Here is a 21,221-nt window from a genome sequence, read left to right as displayed (position 1 = left end):
TGTCTTGGTGACGAACTCTTCGGGGAGTCCCTGGACTCAACCAGAAACTCTCAGCACACGAGACTAGGTGGGACACTCAGGTCAAACCTAAAAAGAAGACTCCGCCTGCTCGCCCCTACAGACAGCAGTCCTCCTACCAACGCAGGTTCTCGGCCAGACCTCTCAACCCGCCTCAGCAGCAGCCTCGCCGTCCTCGTCACCAGCATCAACTTCAGGCTCCTTCCCAGTCTCATCAGCCTGCCAAGCTTCTCCCTCCATCAAAACCATCTCAACCCTTTTGACTCCTTTCTCCAGGGCATAGCCAGTCTTCCACCATCATTGCCTCTTCCTCAGCCTATCGGAGGATGCCTCCAACTCTTCCTCAGCCGTTGGGAGGTCATCACATCAGACCAATGGGTCCTCAGCATCATTCGCCACGGCTACTCTCTCAACTTCCAGACTCTTCCACCAGACAATCCTCCCATAAAGTCTGCTTCCCACTCCTCCCAATCCCCCCTCCTCCTGCATGAGGTCCACTCCCTCCTTCTTCTCAACGCCATCGAAGAGGTACCATCAGACCAAAGGGCCCAGGGATTCTACTCCCGCTACTTCCTGGTTCCCAAGAAGACAGGAGACCTCCATCCCATCCTCGATCTCAGGGACCTCAACAAGTGTCTGGTCAAGGAGAAGTTCAGAATGCTCTCCCTTGCCACGCTTTACCTCTTCTCTCTCAACACGACTGGCTATGTTCCCTAGACCTCAAAGAGGCCTACACTCACATCCCAATCAATCTGACTTCACGGCGCTACCTCCGATTTCAGATACAGCACCGTCACTATCAGGACAAAGTGCTACCCTTTGGCCTCGCATCATCGCCCAGGGTATTCACCAAGTGCCTTATTGTGGTGGCGGCCTTTCTCAGGTCTCACAACCTCCAGGTGTTCCCCTACTTGGACGATTGGTTGGTGAAAGCACTTACGTCTCCACTTGTGCTACAAGCCACTCAACACACCATCTCTTTCCTCCATCTCCTGGGGTTCGAGATCAACTACCCCAAGTCGCACCTACTTCCCACACAGCGACTTCAGTTCATTGGAGCAGTCCTCGACACCACTCTGATGAGGGCGTTTCTCCCCTCCGACCGACAACGGACCCTGCTCCACCTCTGTCGTCAGGTGCTCCTTCATCACTCCATCCCAGCTCGGCAGATGATGGTCCTCCTGGGCTACATGGCCTCGACGGTCCATGTGCTTCCTCTGGCACGACTCCACCTCAGGACACCTCAATGGGCTCTTGCCACCCAATGGTCACAGACCACGGATCCTCTTTCTCATCCCATCTCTGTGACATCGTCTCTTCAGCAATCTCTTCAATGGTGGTTGAACTCCTCCAATCTTTCCAGGGGTCTACTCTTTCATCTACCCCCTCACTCCATGATCTTAACCACAGATGCCTCCCCCTATGCGTGGGGAGCTCACCTGGGAGATCTTCGCACCCAGGGACTCTGGACCCCTCAGGAGCGTCAACATCACATCAATTTCCTGGAACTCAGGGCCATGTTCTATGCTCTCAGGGCCTTCCAGCACCTCCTCTACCCACAGGTTCTTCTCCTGTGCACAGACAACCAAGTCGCCATGTACTAAATAAACAAACAAGGCGGCACCGGATCTCCCCTCCTTTGTCAGGAGGCCATCCGCATCTGGACCTGGGCCACGGCCCGCAGTCTCTTCCTCAAGGCTGTCTACATCTACAACAGAACTCCCTGGCCGACAATCTCAGCCGCATTCTTCAACCTCACGAGTGGACTCTGGATCCTCCAACACTCCGCTCCATCTTTGCTCGCTGGGGCACTCCTCAGGTGGACCTCTTTGCAGCTCCTCACAACCATCAGCTGCCCCAGTTCTGTTCCAGACTCTTCTCTCCTCATCGTCTGGCCCCGGATGCATTCCTGCTCGACTGGACGAATTGGTTCCTCTATGCCTTTCCTCCACTACCTCTGATGTTGCGGACGTTATTCAAACTCCGCAGGGACCAAGCCACCATGATTCTCATCGCCCCTCGGTGGCCTCGCCAACACTGGTTCTCCCTCCTGCTCCAGCTCAACTCCAGAGAACCCATCCCTCTGCCTGTGTTTCTTACTCTACTTACGGAGCAGCATCAGTCTCTACTACATCCCAATCTGTCCTCGCTCCACCTGACAGCTTGGTTTCTCTCGGGCTGACCTCTCCAGAGAATCTGTCTCAGCCTGTCCGTCGTATTTTGGATGCCTCCAGGAAACCGGCCACCCTCCAATGTTACCATCAGAAGTGGACCCGGTTCTCCTCTTGGTGTCTTCTCCATCATCACGATCCCACCTCGTTGGCGGTGGAAACTGTACTGGACTATTTGCTCTCTCTGTCCGACGCTGGCCTCAAGTCTACCTCAATCAGAGTCCACCTCAGTGCCATCACTGCGTTTCATGAGCCTATCCTCGGAAAACCTCTCACGGCTCATCCCCTGGTTTCCCGGTTCATGAGAGGCCTTTTCAATGTCAAACCACCTCTGAAGCCTCCTCCAATCGTCTGGAACCTGAATGTGGTTTTATCAGCCCTCATGAAACCCCCGTTTGAGCCTCTTGCCACAACTCCGCTAAAATTTCTTACATGGAAGGTGCTTTTCCTCATTGCCATCACCTCTGCCAGGAGGGTTAGTGAACTGCATGCACTGGTTGCCGACCCACCTTTCACTGTTTTTCACCATGACAAGGTGGTTCTGCGTACCCATCCTAAATTCCTTCCCAAGGTGGTCTCGGAATTTCACCTCAACCAGTCCATTGTGTTGCCTGTCTTTTTCCCTAAGCCCCATTCTCATCCTGGGGAACAGGCATTACACACGCTGGACTGTAAGCGTGCCCTGGCTTACTACCTTGACCGTACCAGGGCTCACCGCTCGTCTCCTCAACTCTTTTTGTCCTTCGACCCTAACCGTCTGGGTCGTCCTGTCTCTAAACGGACGCTTTCCAACTGGCTTGCTGCCTGCATTGCGTTCTGTTATGCTCGGGCCGGTCTCTCACTGGAAGGTGCTGTTACGGCCCACAGGGTCAGAGCTATGGCTGCTTCTGTGGCTTTCCTCCGTTCCACCCCCATCGAGGAAATCTGCAAGGCTGCCACTTGGTCCTCAGTTCACACGTTCACTACACACTACTGTCTGGATACCTTCTCCAGACGGGATGGGCACTTCTGCCAATCTGTGTTACACAATTTATTTTCCTAATGGCCAACCATCCCCCCTCCCTCTCTGTTAGCTTAGAGGTCACCCATACGTTAAGAATATGCTGCCTGCTTGTCCTGGGATAAAGCACAGTTACTTACCGTAACAGGTGTTATCCAGGGACAGCAGGCAGATATTCTTACGTCCCACCCTCCTCCCCGGGTTGGCTTCTTAGCTGGTTTATCTTAACTGGGGACCACGCACTCCTCCGTCGGGTGGGAAGGCACTCGCGCATGCGCGGTGCGGCCAACTAGAACTTTCTAGTTAAAAATGTCTGTACCGGGGCTCCGTCGGTGACGTCACCCATACGTTAAGAATATCTGCCTGCTGTCCCTGGATAACACCTGTTACGGTAAGTAACTTTGCTATATGGCTATGTGTGACTTTGGAAGTATGTAGGTGCTGACTTTGAAGATGTTTTTTGGTGGCTGTTTCCCACCTTTTCTGGCTGTAGTAGGTGAGGTAGGTTTATACCAGACTGCTGGAAAGAAATGGGGGAAGGGGGGGGTGAGATGTTGGGGATAGCATGCTCCTTATCATTCTGCAGCTTTGGTTTCCCACAGAAAGCAATGGGAAATTTTTTCTACTACTTATCATTTCTGTAGCACTGCTAGAAGTTTTTTGGAGGCTTATTGCTCTGAAATACTGCCCCAACATTTTCTAGTTTATAAACTTGTCCAATATATTCACCTTTTGTTACTATGTCCTTAGTTTAATGTATTTTCATTCTTTCTTTTGGGGAGTTATTGTGTCTATGGGTAGCTGAACAGATGGACGTGATCCTGTCACACATAAAAGAGGCCTTTGAAAATTATACTCTGGATATATCCAGAAACTCCTGTTAATACATTATCATGCTGAGTGAGCAATTAATCCATAATACGGTAATCAATGTTGACTTGAAGTAAAACTTCAGTGCTAAACACTTCCCCTACAGAGCAAATCATTAGTTTAAAATGCTTCAGTCAATTGATAATAAATCCATGATTCAAAGTGGACAAACAAGCCATAGGCTGAAAAAAATCTCCCCATATAAGAATCCAAAGACTCCCTACTGAAAGGATGAAAAAGGTTCACACCAAAACATATACAGTTTCTTTGAATAAAAGTATTTTGTCAACTCTAATCAACTCCAGAACACAAATTGCTCAATTCAAATAAGAAACACTTATCTCAGTTCCTGTGTACAAAACAAGTTTTTGAGCCACAAAATGGAGCTATAGCCATTCAACTGAATCTGAGAAGGGTCCATTGTTTCATTAACTGGATATTACTAGAAAATTACCCAACATATTCGTGCATATCAGGAAAGTGTTCACAGGGCAGGATTTGAGTGACAAATGTGCTTAGGTATATACATTTTCATTAGATTTGGGTTTTCATTGGAAAAAGTACCCACAGAAATAGCAGGAGCAAAACCCATATGCTGAATTTTCCAAAAACACATATGTACTTGTTTGAAAATTGCCACCTAATTTGTAATAGTGAGGGAGGATTACGATTTACCATCTTCCCTAGTGGGAGCTGGAGATGTGATAGGTTGGTAGAGCTGCCTAGTTACTCATTCCAGGAGAGAAACTTTTTCACTGGTCCTGGATTTCTGCCAACCTCAACCTGGTACATTTTCAGACCTGAAGCACTGATTTCAATGAATAGAATCATGGACTACAAATATGACATCACTGTAGGATGTAAATTTAAAACTAGGACTGGTCAAAAAGTCTTCCTCCTGGAATGGGTATCTTGGCAGCTCTGGGTTTGTATTGAGGTTGAATTATGCTGTTCTGAGGCATTTTAAGTGCTTAATTTTTGGAGGAAGAAAAGGTAATAAAGCAGTATAAAAATGGCTTATTTTTCTAATTTAAATCTTATTTTCCCTAGGAGATGATTTAGATAAGTTACTGGAGAGGATACAGCAAAGAAGAGGGGATAATGTAATGGTTCCTTTTAATGGAGATGTGAATGACCAGGTCCTTTCTCTGGAGGCTGCAGAAATGGCTCCTACACTGAGCACCGGTAAAGCTTGCTTCTTGTTTTACAGAGGAAGGGTTAGTTTCCTGATGGATAGCAGTGCCATTTTTGAAATGGTCTGCCACAGCTAAAACAGAAGACCATCCAGCTCGGTGAACCAAGCATTTGTATTATTTTTGGGCCTGATATTTTAAAAAAACCAAACAAACTGAAGAGGGCAGCAGAGGTTCCTCCTACTTAAATCATATAGAGCAGGGGTGTCCAACCTTTTGGCTTCTCTGGGCCACATTGGCCGAAAAAAAGTTTTCTGGGGCCACAAAAAAGCGCAAACGCTGCAGCAAGACAGAAGAGGGAGCTGGCAAGACGGTAAACACCCTGGGGCAGCAGAGGAAAACACTGCATCGCCCTCAACCGGGGCCACACAAAATACTTCATGGGGCCGCATGCAGCCCTTGGGCCACAGGTTGGACACCCCTGATATAGAGCAAGGCTAGGAAAGGATATCAGTAGCTCTAGGCAATGCTACTGAATATCACCTCTGACCTCCATAACACTCCCTAATTAGTGCTGAGGTAATCTGTGGTAGTCTCTGGGTAGAACCAGGATTTCCAAGTTTCAAATTTATTAGGTTTTTATATGCCACCTATCAAGATTACCTGAGCGGTTTTACAATCAGGTACTTAAGCATTTTTCCCTATCTATACCGGTGGGCTCACAATCTATCTAACGTACCTGGGGCTATGGAGGACTGAGTGACTTGCCCAGGGTCACAAGGAGCAGCGTGGAGTTAAGTGGATACTAGTGATATTTAGTGCCAGTGCCTAGATAGCTAACAGTGCAAGTAGGACCGGGAGGGTGGGGGGAGACCGCCTATTTGGGTTGGCCTTGGCTTCCTTCTGACATCACTTCCCACACACACACACACACACAAGCGGCAGGGAAGAGTACAAAGACGCACGGTGATGCTGGGTGCCACCGTTCTGGGCACCTATCACCCTCGCTATGCCACTGAGTAGGACAAGTTTCAAGTTTATTTTTAACTTGTTGAATCGCTTAATTTAAATTGCTAAGCGATTTACAGATAAAAAAATAGGTACAACAGATTAATTATAAAAGAATACATAAATTTAACACATTATCATACAGAATAATAATAAATAAAGTCATACAAACTAAGAACATAAGAATTACTATACTGGGACAGACCGAAGGGCCATCAAACCATCCTGTTTCCAACAGTGACCAACCCAGGTTCCAAGTACCTAGCTAGATCCCAGATTTTACGCTGCTTGTCCTAGGAATAAGCAGTGGATTTCCCTAAGCCATGTCAATAATGGCTTATGGACTTCTCTTTTACTACTACTACTATTAATTATTTCTATAGTGCTTCCAGAAGCATGCAGCACTATACAGAGTCACAAAGAGTAAGAAAACAGTCCCTGCTCAAAAGAGCTTGGAATCTAAACAGGCAAAACAGACAAACAAGATGTCATGGATACAGTTAAGAAATTATCCATCCAAGCTAAAAGTGATTTCACCACATTCTCCGGCAATGAATTCCAGAGTTTAATTCACATTGTGTGAAGAAATATTTTCTCTGTTTGTTTTAAATCTACTACTTAGTAGCTTCATCGCATACTCCCTAGTCCTAGAATTTTTGGAAAGAGTGAACAAGCGATTCATATCTACCCTTTCCACTCCACTCAGTATTTTATAGACTTCTATCATATCGCCTCTGAGCCGTCTCTTCTCCAAGCTGAAGAGCCCTAGCCATGTTAGCCTTTCCTCATAGGGAAGGCATCCCAAACCTTTTATCATTTTTGTCACTCTTCTCTGTACCTTTTCTAATTCCGCTATATCTTTTTTGAGATATGGTGACCAGAACTGCACACCGCATTAGAGAGATATAAGGGCATTACAATGTTTTCATCTTTGTTTTCCATTCCTTTCCTGATAATTCCTAACATTCTATTTGCTTTCTTAGCCTCCGCCACACATTGAGCTGAGGGTTTCAATGTTTCCTCAACAATGACACCTAGATCCTTTTCCTGGGTAGTGACTCCTAACATAGCACCCAGCATCAAGTAGCTATAGTTCGGGTTACTCTTTCTCACATGCATCACTTTGCACTTGCTCACATTAAACATCATCTGCCATTTTGACACCCAGTCTTCCAGTCTCATAAGGTCCTCTTGCAATTTTTCACAATCCACTTATGATTTAACAGCCTTGAACAATTTTGTGATATCAACAAATTTACTGTAATTATCTAATTAGTTATTCCTATCTCTAGATCATTGATAAATGTTATAAAGCAGCGGTCCCAGTACAGACTCCTGGGGAATACCACTATTTACCCTTCTCCATTGAGAATATTGACCATTTAAACCCACTCTCTATTTTCTGTCTTTCAACCAGTTCTTAATCCATAAAAGGACATTACCTCCTATCCCATGACTTTCTAATTTCCTTAGAAGTGTTTTATGAGGTAGTTTGTGTAATGCCTTTTGAAAATCCATATATACAATATCAACCGATTCACTGTTGACCACATGTTCATTCACCCCTTCAAAAAAATGCAGTAGATTGGTGAGACAAGAGTTCCCTTGGCTAAAACCATGTTGGCTTTCTCTCATTAATCCAGGCTTACATATATGTTCTGTCATTTTGTTCTATATAATAGTCTCTTCCATTTTGCCCGGCACCAATGTCAGACTCATGGTCTATAATTTCCTGGATCATATTGGCCACCCTTCAGTCTCCCAGATTGGCGTCATATTGGCCACCCTCCAGTCTTCCGGTACTATGCTGGTTTTTAAAGAAAAATTACAAATTACTAACAATAATTCTGCAAGTTCATTTTTCAATTCTATCTGCACTCTGGGATGTATACCATCCGGTCCAGGTGATTTGCTACTGATCAGTTTGTCAGATTGACCCATTACATCATCCAGTGTTACAGAGATTTGTATGAGTTTCTCTGATTCATCAGAATTGAGTACAGTTCCTGGCACTGGCAACTGCCCTATGTCTTCCTCAGTGAAGACCGAAGCAAAGAATTCATTTAATCTCTCCGCTATGGCCTTGTCTCCCCGAGAGCCCCTTTTATCCCTTAGTTGTCTAGTGGTCCAACTGATTCTGTTTCCAGCTTCTTGCTTTTATTTTTTATTTATTTAAAAAAATTATAAATCACTTAAAATATAAGCAGTGCACATAAAAATATACATAATATCAGAACAAAACAAATGAATCAAATACAAGGTAAAAACACAAAGTGTATTTCAATCTGATATAGTCATTAGTTCATCAAATTTCAACTGTAACCTTCATAGACAATACTCAGTCTTAAAGAATAAAGCTTGTCATAACCCTTGTATTATCACATAAAAGCATCTATAATATATACCTACAAAAGTTTTTACTGTGTTTTTGCTTCCAGCGCTATCTTCTTTTTAAGATCTCTCTTCGCCTTCCTTATTAGTACCTTGCATTTGATTTTCCATTCCTTGTGCTGTTTACAATTATTTTCAGTTGGATCCTTTCACTTTCTGAAGAATTCTCTTTTAGCTCTAATAGCTTCTTTCACCTCACTCATTAACCATGCTTGCTGCTGTTTGGTCTTCCTTCCTCCTTTTTTAATACATGGAATATATCTAGTCTGGGCTTCCAGGATGGTATTTTTAAATAACATCCATGCCTGATGTATATTTTTGACCTTTGCAGCTGCACCTTTAAGTTTCTTTTTTACCATTCTCCTCATGTTATAGTCTCCTTTTTTAAAGTTAAGTGCTGTTATATTGGATTTCCTGTATAAACTTATTCCAGGGATTATATCAAATCTGATCATGTTATGATGACTGTTATCAAGCGTCTCCAGTAGTGCTGCCCGATTCAGAGAAAAATATTTTGATTCGATTCGATTCAATTCACCCTGTTGAATCGATTTTTTGATTCGATTCGATTCACTGTTAATGACACAGCTTTTTAAGTTTAAACATTTTATTTAACCAAGGCAATATCATGTCAAAAATAGGAACATCCAAACTATAACATAGCTTTAAAATTAGTTAGAAACATGGATTAAATAAATTACATTTGCCATTTATTTAGAAATATCAGTTTGTGAGCTTTGGCTGGCTTCAGACAACTTCGCCGAGCAACAATTATTTGACCTGCTGCAGAGAATATTCTTTCTGAAGGAACAGAAGTTGCTGGCGAACATAGAAACTTCTGAGCAAGCTGGCTTAGTAAAGGTAGCTTCTCTTGTCTGTCATGCCAGTATACAAATACATCACCATCAGATTCCAAGGATTGTTCAAATTTATAGCACGCAAGCTCTGCATTGCATCTGAGGCTGATTTCACTATTGTCTGACATCGATGGAAGTCTAGCTTTAATGGCAGCCACATTAGTATTTTTAACTGTTTCCCAAAAGTTGCGCTTGTGTTGCCGATGAGATAAATCTGTATCCTGCAAGTGAAGTTGTTCAGGTACCACAGGAGTACTTTCTGGTTCAGTTAGTGTTGCTGGTGGGATGCTCGGTGTTTGCATCTTCAGGATCTCTTGTATAACAAATGTAGTTATATCTGTTACCTCACCATATGTAGACTTGAATCTTGGGTCCAGAAAGCTGCTTAATCTGTAAGAGTTATTATTATATAAAATGTTTTGAAATCTTTGCAATAAACTCTTTTTCAGTTTGTCTGTGAAGGAACTGATGATCTTCACATTTCTTGACTCGCTATCATCACTACATCCCTCTCCCTCGTCCCCATCATCATCAGTTCTTACATCTGATTCGCTTGATTCATTGCCAGACTCACTAATGGAATTTAGCAGGTGTTCAACCATTGGATTAACAACAGACACAGTAACATATTGCTCACCAGATGCAATTGTAGTTGCTTCTTCAAAAGCTTCCAATATATCTACAAGCTTGCGTGCTAAATCATAGTCACATTCCAAAGGTGCTGATTTCTTTGTGGCTTTACTGTTACATAAACATAATAATAATAATAATAATAACTTTATTTTTCTATACCGCAATACCACAAAACAGTTCAGAGCGGTTTACAGGATAAGAGACTGTACATTTACAGCGAAGTTACAGCTTAGTTATAGCGAAGTTACATCGAGGTTACAGCATATCGAAAAACAGTTCAGAGCGATTTATACAATGTAGGTGCAGAGAATTAGTTAACAATTATATGGTATAAACCAGTGACAATTACAAAATGATCCAATAATTGTTGCATGGGGGGAGGGGAAGGGTAGGGAGGGAGGCAAGGGATTATTAGTTTGGTCGGGGGGGCTGATAGGATGCTGTAACTCAATCACACTTCGTAACATGAGGCAAGTACTGTTCCATCTAGTTTTTACATCACCAATGAGTTTCTTTACAGGCATTCCCAGAGTCTCTTGAGCCGTCTTCAAACTTTCTGTGAGTATTGTACTATGATGAAAAGAGTCACGGAATTTGTGAATGATATCTGTGATAGCTTGCTAAGATCGTAGTCCATCTTCGACACACAACTGAAGTGTATGTCCAAAGCAGTTGTAGTGGACCATGCAGACACCTTTTCGAATAAGTTTGCCCACAGCTTTTTTCATTGAGGCAGCATTATCGGTGACAGCAGCAAAAACCTTGCCTTCTAGCTTCCACGCTTTCATAGCATTTTCAACTGTATCAGCAATATTGTCACCTGTATGTCGCTCAGACATGTGATGCATTTCCAGCACAACATTGACTGGTTGAAAGCCTTTAGATATGCCATGTGCTGTGATGGTAATATAAGCCTCCATGGTTCTGCTTGTCCAGAGGTCTGTTGTGACGCTTACATACTTAAGATGGTGAAGCTTATCTATAACATGGGCGGAAACTTCTTCATATTTAGCATCAATCATTTGATCTAAAGTTTGCCTTGACGGTACTGTATAGCTTCCATTCAAAGATTGTGAATAATGAAGAAAGCCTTCATCCTTTACAATGAAATAACAAAGTGCATTGTCAATCCTTTTTTTATCTGTTGGCTGCAGTGGCTTTTGGAAGAAGGATGAAACCAAACCTTTGGCTGGTACAGAAGCTTTTCTACCAGTGCTGCTGATTTGTAGCTCAAGATATTTTCCTTTATGATGTCTTTCGACATGCTGCCACAAATTATGGGTGCCACCACTGTGTTTAACAGCTACTTTGCAAAGCTTGCGTCTACCATTTTCATTATCCAAATGATCAAATACAGACCATATTATGGAACGTTGTTGCCCAACTGAACTTGATGCACAAGTAGAGTCTTTATTTTCAGCAGTTGTTTTGTCCATCTTTTAGTCAAGCAGTACTCTAAAATAGAAACAAAACATTTTCATACAAGTTTGCATACATAATATTTCCTGACAAAAAGCAAAAACCAGATGCGCATTCCCAGTGCCTGGAAAAAACTGCAAACTGCTCGTCCGCAAGGATGCCAGCAGGCATCAACAACACAATAAATTTCACAAAGTACTTCAAAAATATCACATTTTTCCATTAAAGTAGTTTTGGAGACATTTGCTTGAACAGTTTTTTTTTTTCCCAGTCCATAAGCAAGCAATATGAAAAAGATTTCCTTAATTATCTACTCAAACATTTTTGCTATTTACTTTCATTGTACCTAGACTATTATTCAGTAGAAAAAATTTAGTTTGTTCAATCAAGCAGAACATTCACTCATAGAAGTCCAATGTCCAGACAGGATTTGATTGAACAAACTAAATTTTTTTACTGAATAATAGTTTAGGTATAATGAATAGCAAAAATGTTAAAGCCACACAGAAAAGCAGTAAAAGTCAGTAGGTTCTCCGAGTGGGAACAACCTGATGTCTCAGCACTTGAGGAAAAGACCACGTAATAATGTTTATAAGATAAATCATATAAATGATTATACTGAAGCAGGGTGTCCTCAGCGTGAGAGGTAAGCGAGGGGAGAGAATTCTCCAGCACTTTACACAATAAGGCACAGGTTAATCACCCTCTGCCTGCACACCATCATAGGACACCTCACGTGTGCTCAAATTAATCAATGTGATAAATTAAACAGTGATATACAATTGGTCAATCACGAGTGCAAGATCAAACAGGTTGTTCCCACTCAGAGGACCTATTGACTTCTACTGCTTTTCTGTGTGAGTAGATAATTAAGCAAATTTCTGATAGCCTATAGAAATGATTTTCAGCTTCCATCCCCAGCCCCTAAGACTCACCAGCCCACCTGCTGATTCTCAGCTTCCATCCCCAGCCCCCAAGACTCACCAGCCCCCTTGCCAATTCTCAGCTTCCATCCCCAGCCCCCAAGACTCACCAGCCCCCCTGCTGATTCTCAGGCCCCAAGACTAACCAGCCCCCCAGCCAATTCATTTACTTACTGGACTGGATGTGGAATCACGGGGAAGAGAGGAGAAATGCGGGGAGAGAGCCAGCCAAAAATAACCTTTGGTACTGCACGAGGTCTGCTGCACGAGGTCCGCTCACTCGCCGCTTGACGCTCCCACGTCATTTCTTCTGATGTAACTTCCAGTTTCGCAAAACCAGAAGTTACATTAGATGGAAACGAGTCCGGCGGCTGGCGGTGAGAAAAAGCCTGAACTTGTCTCGGGGCTGAATCGGTGAGTCTGTTTTTTTTTTACAAAAACAAACCGATTCAAATCGATTCACCTGATTCGAATCATGAATCAGGCAGCACTAGTCCCCAGTATCATTACCTCCCTCACCAATTCATGTGCTCCACTAAGAACTAGATCTAGAATTGCTTCACCTCTTCTCTGTTCCTGAACCATCTGCTCCATAAAGCGGTCCTTGATTTCATCAAGGAATTTTATCTCCCTAGCTTGCCCTGATGATATATTTACCCAGTCAATATTGGGGTAGTTGAATTCATCCATTATTACTGTGTTACCCAGTTTGTTAGCCTTCCTAATTTCTGATAACATTTCAGCATCTGTCCATTCATCCTGGTCAGGCAGATGATAGTACACTCCTATCACTATCCTTTTCCTCCTTATACATGGAATTTTTACCCATAGGGATTCCAAGGTATGTATCTGCTCCTGTAGAATTTTCAATCCATTTGATTCAAGGCCCTCCATAACATATAACGCTATTCCTCCACCGATTCGATCCACCCTATTGCTATAATATAACTTGTACCCTGGTATGAATGTGTCCCATTGGTTAACTTCCTTCTACCAGGTTTCAGAGATGCCCATTATATCTTTCTTTTCATTTAGTGCATTATATTCTAATTCTTTCATCTTGTTGCTTAGGCTTCTGCCATTTGCATACAGACATTTCAAACAGTGTTTATCATATCTATTTACAATTTGCTCAGCAGTTGGCATAGATAATTTGCAATCTTTAAAATCAGCCTGCTCTGAATTTAAGGAAACCTGGTCTACTGCGGCCTTTATTGCAATCTCACTATCAGGATGCTCTGTCTTCCCTTTTATGATGATATCTTTTAAAGATACCTTGTCCCAAACCATGCTGTTTAAGCGACTGTCGGCCTTCCCCCAGTTTCTAGTTTAAAAACTGCTCTATCTCCTTTTTAAATGTTGACGCCAACAGCCTGGTTCCACCCTGGTTAAGGTGGAGCCCATCTTTGCAGAATAGGCTATCTCTTCCCCAATATGTCACCCAGTTCCTAACAAATCTAAAACCCTCCTCCCTGCACCATCGCTTCATCCACGCGTTGACACTACGGAGCTCTGCCTGTCTTTTGGGACCTGCGCATGGAACAGGGAGCAGTTCTGAAAATGTTGGGATTTTAACTTCCTACCTAAGAGCCTAAATTTGGCTTCCAGAACCTCCCTACCGCATTTTCCTATGTCATTGGTATCCACATATACCAAGACAGCAGGTTCTTCCTCAACACTGTCTAAAATCTTATCTAGGTGATGCATGAGGTCTTCCACCTTCGCACCAGGCAGGCAAGTAACCAAGCAATATTCACATCTACCAGCCACCCAACTATCTGTATGTCTAATAATTGAATCTCCCACTATAATGGCTGTCCTAACCCTCGCCTCTTGTTCCATCTTAGCCTGGTTAGCCAGATGGGGTACAGCACAGAATATCATTGGTACCCACATAACTTTCTAGGCACTGCCAAAGATTCAGAGTGCTGGAGTGTCAGTGCCTGGTACTGTTTCCTTTAAGATGAGCAGGAGTTCTCCAACTACATTGCTGCCAGTAGAAGGCTACTATATTGTGTTTTTAATTTCTAGAGACAAGCAAGTTCTCTGGAGTCCTGCAGAGCTTGCCTGTCATAAGAACATAAGAAGTTGCCTCCACTGGGTCAGACCAGAGGTCCATATCGCCCAGCGGTCCACTCCCGTGGCGGCCCATCAGGTCCGCGACCTGTGAAGTGGTTTCTGACCACTTCTATAACCTACCTCAAGTTCTATCTGTACCCTCTATCCCCTTATCCTCCAGGAACCTATCCAAACCCTCCTTGAACCCCTGTACAGAGTTCTGGCCTATCACATCCTCCGGAAGCGCGTTCCATCCACCCTCTGGGTAAAAAAGAACTTCCTAGCATTTGTTCTAAACCTGTCCCCTTTCAATTTCTCTGAGTGACCCCTAGTGCTTGTGGCTCCCCACAGTTTGAAGAATCTGTCCTTATTTACTTTCTCTATGCCCTTTAGGATTTTGAAGGTTTCTATCATGTCCCCTCTAAGTCTCCTCTTCTCCAGGGAGAACAGCCCCAGCATTTTTAACCTGTCAGCGTATGAAAAATTTTCCATACCTTTTATCAGTTTAGTCGCCCTCCTCTGCACTCCCTCGAGTACCGCCATGTCCTTCTTGAGGTACGGCGACCACTATTGAACACAGTACTCCAGGTGCGGGCGCACCATTGCGCGATACAGCGGCATGATGACTTCCTTCGTCCTGGTTGTGATACCCTTTTTGATGATGCCTAGCATTCTGTTTGCTTTCTTTGAGGCTGTCGCACATTGCGCCGATGGTTTCAGTGATGTGTCGACCATCACCCCCAGGTACCCTTTCAAGGTTACTCACCCCTAGCAGTGTTCCCCCCATTTTGTAGCTGAACATCGGGTTCTTTTTCCCTACATGCATGACCTTGCATTTCTCTACGTTAAAACTCATTTGCCACTTTTTTTGCCCAGTCTTCAAGTCTCGTTAGGTCCCTTTGCAGGTCTTCACAGTCTTCCGTGTTTCTAACCCTGCTGCAGAGTTTGGTGTCATCAGCAAATTTGATAACCTCACATTTTGTCCCTGTCTCCAGATCGTTAATAAATATATTGAACAGTAGAGGTCCCAGCACCGACCCCTGTGGAACTCCGCTCGTGACCCATTGCCAGTCTGAGTATTGGCCCTTTACTCCAACCCTCTGTTTCCTGCCTGCCAACCAGTGTTTGATCCATCGGTAGATATCCCCTTGCACCCCGTGGTTCCACAGCTTTTTAAGTAGCCGTTCATGAGGTACCTTGTCGAAGGCTTTTTGGAAGTCAAGGTAATTGATGTCTATGGATTCCCCCTTATCCATCTGGCTGTTTATTCCCTCAAAGAAGTACAGCAAGTTCGTGAGGCATGACCTTCCCTTGCAGAAGCCATGCTGGCTCACCTTCAGTTGTCCATTGTTTTCTATGTGGTCACAGATTGTGTCCTTTACCATTGCTTCCATCATCTTTCCCGGAAACGAGGTCAAGCTCACAGGCCTGTAGTTTCCAGGGTCACCCCTTGATCCCTTCTTAAAGATGGGCGTGACATTTGCTATTTTCCAGTCCCTCACTATTGAAATGTGATAGTGAAATGGCAGGGCTGGCAGGGCTATTGGTGGAGGACTCCCACTTGGCTTACAGCAGTGGTTTGTTTATCATAATCATAAAAGTAAAATAAAACAGTTTCTTGATCATACGTCTCTTTAGCTATAAATTACAATATTATTATTAACACTTAGTCAAAAGGAAAGATTTATAAACTATAAAGAGTTTTACCTCATGCAAAATTGTCATTTCTTTAATAAGACATTAACTATTTTTTTTCTGCGGCCCTCCAAGTACCTACAAATACAAAATGTGGCCCTGCAAAGGGTTTGAGTTTGAGACCACTGGCTTACAGGGAACAGTGGTGCCTGGATATGGGCCAGCATTGAATAATCTGGGTCTTTTTTTAGCTGGCATCATTTAGCATTAAAAAAAAATGTTGACTGCTGTCAGCTGAGTATTGTCTCATTTTGTTCTTAGCAGTTACTTATTACAAATTCTGGTGAGTACCTAAAAGCTTTCATTGCTTCTCCATAATTGTGCACCACTTACTGAACAGAAGGCATTGTGATAGCTTAACTGTGAACTTACGGATGTAGCTCCAGTGCTAGAATTGTATTACAGGATTCTGGGTCCCAAACATCTCCCTTCAGGGCCCTGCCCAATGAGATATTAATCATTTTAAGAACAACCATAAAAGCAAATGCCCTTAAAATCTAAATAATTATGTGTCTGTTGTTTGGAATGTTTTGGGTCATTATAAAACTAGTGTCTTTCTGTTCAGCTTCTTTTCTTTATTTTTCTGTTTTTATCCCCCAAAAGAGCCTTATCTAGGAATGTACCTGAAGAACATCTCCAGAACCCTTTAAGTGTCTAGATCTGAAGTATGTATAAAGCTGTTGCACATTTCAGTCATTGCGTGCATGTTTCATTTGCTTCCTAGATTCAGAAACTGAAGTCTTCCAGATCTACCCACCTCAGCTTACGGTTGCCAGAAAGCTCTTGTCACAGGTGTGTTCTATCGCAGACAGTGGCAGCCAGAGTCTGGATCTGGGTCGCTTCAGCAAAGTGGACTTCCTCATCTTGGTCCCTCGCTCAGAAGTCTTGGTGCAGCAAACCCTTCAGCGTGTTCGGCAATCAGGTAGGAAGAATAAGAGAGAATGCAAAAGTAGAGGGTAGATACTCATCCAGTGGTGGTCAGCATTTTTCTGGCTGCCACCAACTATATTGGCATTGAATAGACGGACATCTGCAACCAGTTAAACTTAGCCAGTTAAGTGCAATATTGAGCACTTAACTGGCTAAGAAGAACTGGATAAAGTTGTGTTTTATGTGGTCCTATTCAGTGGCATAGCGAGGGCAGGAGGCACCCGGGGAGGTGGTGTCCCTGCATTCTTATCTGCCCCCACTCCTTCCCCACCCGCCACATGCCCCTCCCCTTCCCCTGTACCTCTTTCACTTCCCCGGTTTGAGCAGCATCTCCAACTTGACGCTTGTGCCAGCCTTGGCTCACCATCTGTTCCCACGACCAGGAAGTGATGTCAGAGGGAGAGCTGGCATGAACAGCCGGGTGGAGATACTGCTCATGCAGATGAAGAGAAGGAAGGTAGAAAGTGCAGGGGGTAGAAGGGTAGAAAGGAAGAGGTGCGGGGGTAGAAAGGGCAAGCGTATGTGCAGAGAGCGGGGGTGGGGGCAGAGAGGAGGAGAGGTGCTGGCACCTCCTAACTACGCCATTAGTCCTATTTATGCAGATAATCTTAACCAGGTAATTGCTGACTCTGCCCCCAGAATGCCGACAAAATCGCTGTTTTTGATGCTAACAGGGCATTTTCAGTGGTGCTATGCAGTCAAATGTTGCTGAATATGCCCAGCTAACCACAGTCAGGCAATTTAAATAGCTAGGCGTCTCTCCTGGATATTTAAATTGTTTTGAATATTTGTCCTCAAGTGACTCTACTTTTAATTTCAGTGGGTCTAATTCGCATGAAATTTTTGTAGTGTTATCATTTACTCTTATGTTCTCCACTTTATTGCAAAAAAATAAGCAGATACTCTTGGTTTTTGGCAGGCGTTCTTGTGGATCTGGGTCTGGAGGATGGTGGTATTGCTCATCAGAGAGCTGAAAAATATGTTGTCCAACTAGACAGTGATATTCAGACAAAATTTGAAGCGTTTATGAAAAGAGTGAAACAAAACCCCTACACGCTCTTTGTTCTGGTGCATGATAACTCCCATGTGGATCTAACCAGGTGAGTTATTTTTTCTTTTTTCTTTAGAAGCAACACAGCAAGTTGACTTATTTTGTGCTATTAAATGCAATAAGAACACAGCTTGAGCTTTGTACTGTAACTAGAGTTTAGACCTCTTTGTGTGTAACTCTCCTTTTTTTTTTTTCTGGAAAATAGAGGCTGCAGCCCTGTTTATTAGAATAAACAACAAATAACAATCCACAAAATATTATAACATCCGAGCTACCATGTAAACAATCTTTATACACTAAATCCCCAATTCTCCGCCTTCCTCAGCTAGGGCCTGGGGGTGGCATGACCTTGATGCCCCTTAGAATACCATTCTCTGACGCTCGTTCCCCCCAAGCTCATGTCTTTTTATGGCTCATCGCCAAAACGCTTGGTAGCTTGGGACACCGCCGCTGCGACATCCCCAAACCCCAGCACCAACCGAACCACCCACGGAAGGGAGGGAGAGAAGGAAAAGCTGCCCCTAGGAGCCAGGAACCCCTGAACCCATGCCTCGACCAATCAGAAGCTCCGACAGGTCGAGGTGGGAAAAACTCCTCCCTTACCTTTTTTCCCTACCTGCTAGCCCAACGGGCGATAACTGGGCCCTCCAGCCCAGTATTAAATTTCGCCCGTCGAGACTAGCTCTCGGGCTTACACTTTAAGCTGTGGTAAGTACACAGTAGCGCTTACTGCAGCTTAGTTAAAAATCTCCTTAGTTCTTTGCCCATTAAGTTGTTCAGCTAACCTCAAAATATTTTCCCCCTCCACCACCCCTCCAAGGGGAAGAGGTTTTGGGGGTAGGGGTAGAGGAGGAATTAGTTGATCAACTTAATTCTAGTGCTGCACTGATTGAAGGCCTCTTCTCTGTTTTTTTGTTTTTTTTTAATATATTTTATTGAGCAAATTACGAAAAAACAAAGAACACAACAAAAGGCAGCCGTGCCAAAAGAGCAATAATACACCACGGCAAACCCTAAGTACAAGGCATCAACTAAAAATACAACAGTCACACAGTGCCATAAAGAATCAAGTGCTCAGAAAAGATTTTACAAATATCACCCCAAAGATACCCAACCTACTCACCCAGCCCCCCCCCCCTCCCATGTGGATGGCACAACAAAAAGAAAGATGTCAGAAAAAACACAGGTATGTATGAGTGAGTGAGGAAACAAGCAACAAGCGCCAGAGAGCAGAATAGAATAGAAAGAAAGAGGTGCAGTCCCCCATATCCTATGAGTTAATCAGTAAACTCCTAGAACGGTGCGGCAAAGCCGTCCAATAAGCCTCCCAAATCTCCTGAAAATGATCCCAACTATGGGGAACCCTACCGGACACAGCCCGGCGCTCCAGCAAGGCCAATTCAAAGAGTGAACGTTGCCATTGTACCACCGTTGGGATAGCCTGCTCCCGCCAGCACACTAAAATCGCCCGTTTGGCCAGTAAGAAAGCTTTCTGGACAAACAAACGGTGCCCTCCGGGCAGAGATCCCATCCCATCCAGTACATAAAAAAGAGCAATCAAAGGAGAACAAGCTGGCAAATTCGGCAGGAACGAACGAAGATAAGACCAAACCCGAGACCAAAACCGCTGTATACAAGAGCATGTCCAAAACATATGCCCCAACGTGGCTCCAGGAGAGGCACACTTAGGGCAAGTATCCCTGTCAGCGAAACCCGCTCGAAAGGCTCGGACTGGTGAAATGAAAGCTCTATGCAACAACTTATATTCCTGCTCCCGATGAATCATACTCCAAGAAACATCCGCAATGCTGCCAAAACCATGGGAAAGCACATCCGGTGAGATGTCACTCTGCAAGTCCTGGCTCCAGGCGCGTGCCAAGTGACCAGTCTGAGTATCAGGACACAAGGTCAGTAAGGTCGAGATATAATAGCTTAGCTTAGGGCCACCGGTTCCCATAAAGCCAGACACCGACCCAAGCGATCAGCACTGTGAGCTGTCACCCCCAATGTGTCTAGGCCAGAGATATAATGACGCACCTGAAAGTACCCGAACATATCAACAGTGTCAAGGTCGTATAAGGACTGAAGTTCCGAGGGGGTAAGCAGGCGCCCCTGCTCATGTAGAAGGTCCCCCACTCTTTTAATGCCCCGGGCATACCAAATACTAAAAGTGCGAGTCTCCGAACCCGGAGTAAAGTCCAGATTTCCTACCAAGGGAAGAAACGGTGTCTCACTAAAGTTCAAAGAAAACTTCCTACACAAGAGTTTCCATCCCCAACGCATATAGGCCCAAACAACATGAGTCCGAATAGGCAGGGGCAAACGGATAGAAGGAGCATGAAGGACATACAACCCCGCCACCGGTCCTAACAAATCCTTTTCTAGTGGATAATTTAGGGCAACCGAACTTTCAAGACACCAATCACGGAGAACCCTCAGCCCACAGGCCAAATTATAAAGCTGAAGATCAAGCAGACCAAATCCACCCATAGAGAGAGGTAACATTAACACATGAAGTGGTAGGCGAGGCCTTCTGCCACCCCACAAAAAGGTCCGCAACGCTTTATACAAAACATCCAAATCCCTACGTTTCAGCCATAAGGGTAAGGTCTGTAGAAGATACAACCATCAAGGCACCAGCATCATATTATACAAATAGATATGCCCGGACAAAGAGGGAGTGCACCCCAAAGACGTAGGAGCTCAACCGTTTTTTTAAGTAAGAGCCCCACATTAGCCTCATACAACTGATTCAGAGCTGAAGGTACATAGACCCCTAAATATTTAACCTGGAGAGGTGTCGCTCTCAGTGGAAAAAGAGGCCACACCGCATCGATATCAAGATGTAAAGCCATAGCCTCCGATTTAGAGACATTAAGCTTCAATCCAGAGAGCTCCCCAAAACTATGAAAGAGATCCAATAAAGGACCTAGAGCCTTCTTCGGGTCCGTAAGGATAACCATAATGTCGTCAGCAAAAGCCATGCAGCGGATCGACGAGCCGCCCACTGCCACCCCTGAGAGATCCGGATGATGCCGAAGCTGGATCAATAAAGGCTCCAAAA

The 21,221-nt window shown here is 44.1% G+C and overlaps 1 protein-coding gene across 1 annotated transcript in view; it reads left to right on the top strand.

The window, feature by feature from the left end:
• Positions 1 to 21,221, top strand: part of GREB1L (GREB1 like retinoic acid receptor coactivator) — a 415,187-nt gene that overhangs the window by 297,071 nt on the left and 96,895 nt on the right. Inside the window, 3 exon segments of the mRNA XM_033933926.1 lie at positions 5,110 to 5,244; positions 16,901 to 17,098; positions 18,026 to 18,206. Coding sequence (XP_033789817.1) covers positions 5,110 to 5,244; positions 16,901 to 17,098; positions 18,026 to 18,206 — 514 coding nt within the window.

This window comes from Geotrypetes seraphini, chromosome 2, assembly GCF_902459505.1.
Source record: "Geotrypetes seraphini chromosome 2, aGeoSer1.1, whole genome shotgun sequence".
Lineage (NCBI taxonomy): Eukaryota > Metazoa > Chordata > Amphibia > Gymnophiona > Dermophiidae > Geotrypetes > Geotrypetes seraphini.
The sequence above is the reverse complement of the archived record's forward strand: the minus strand, read 5'-3'. Positions and strand labels throughout refer to the sequence as shown.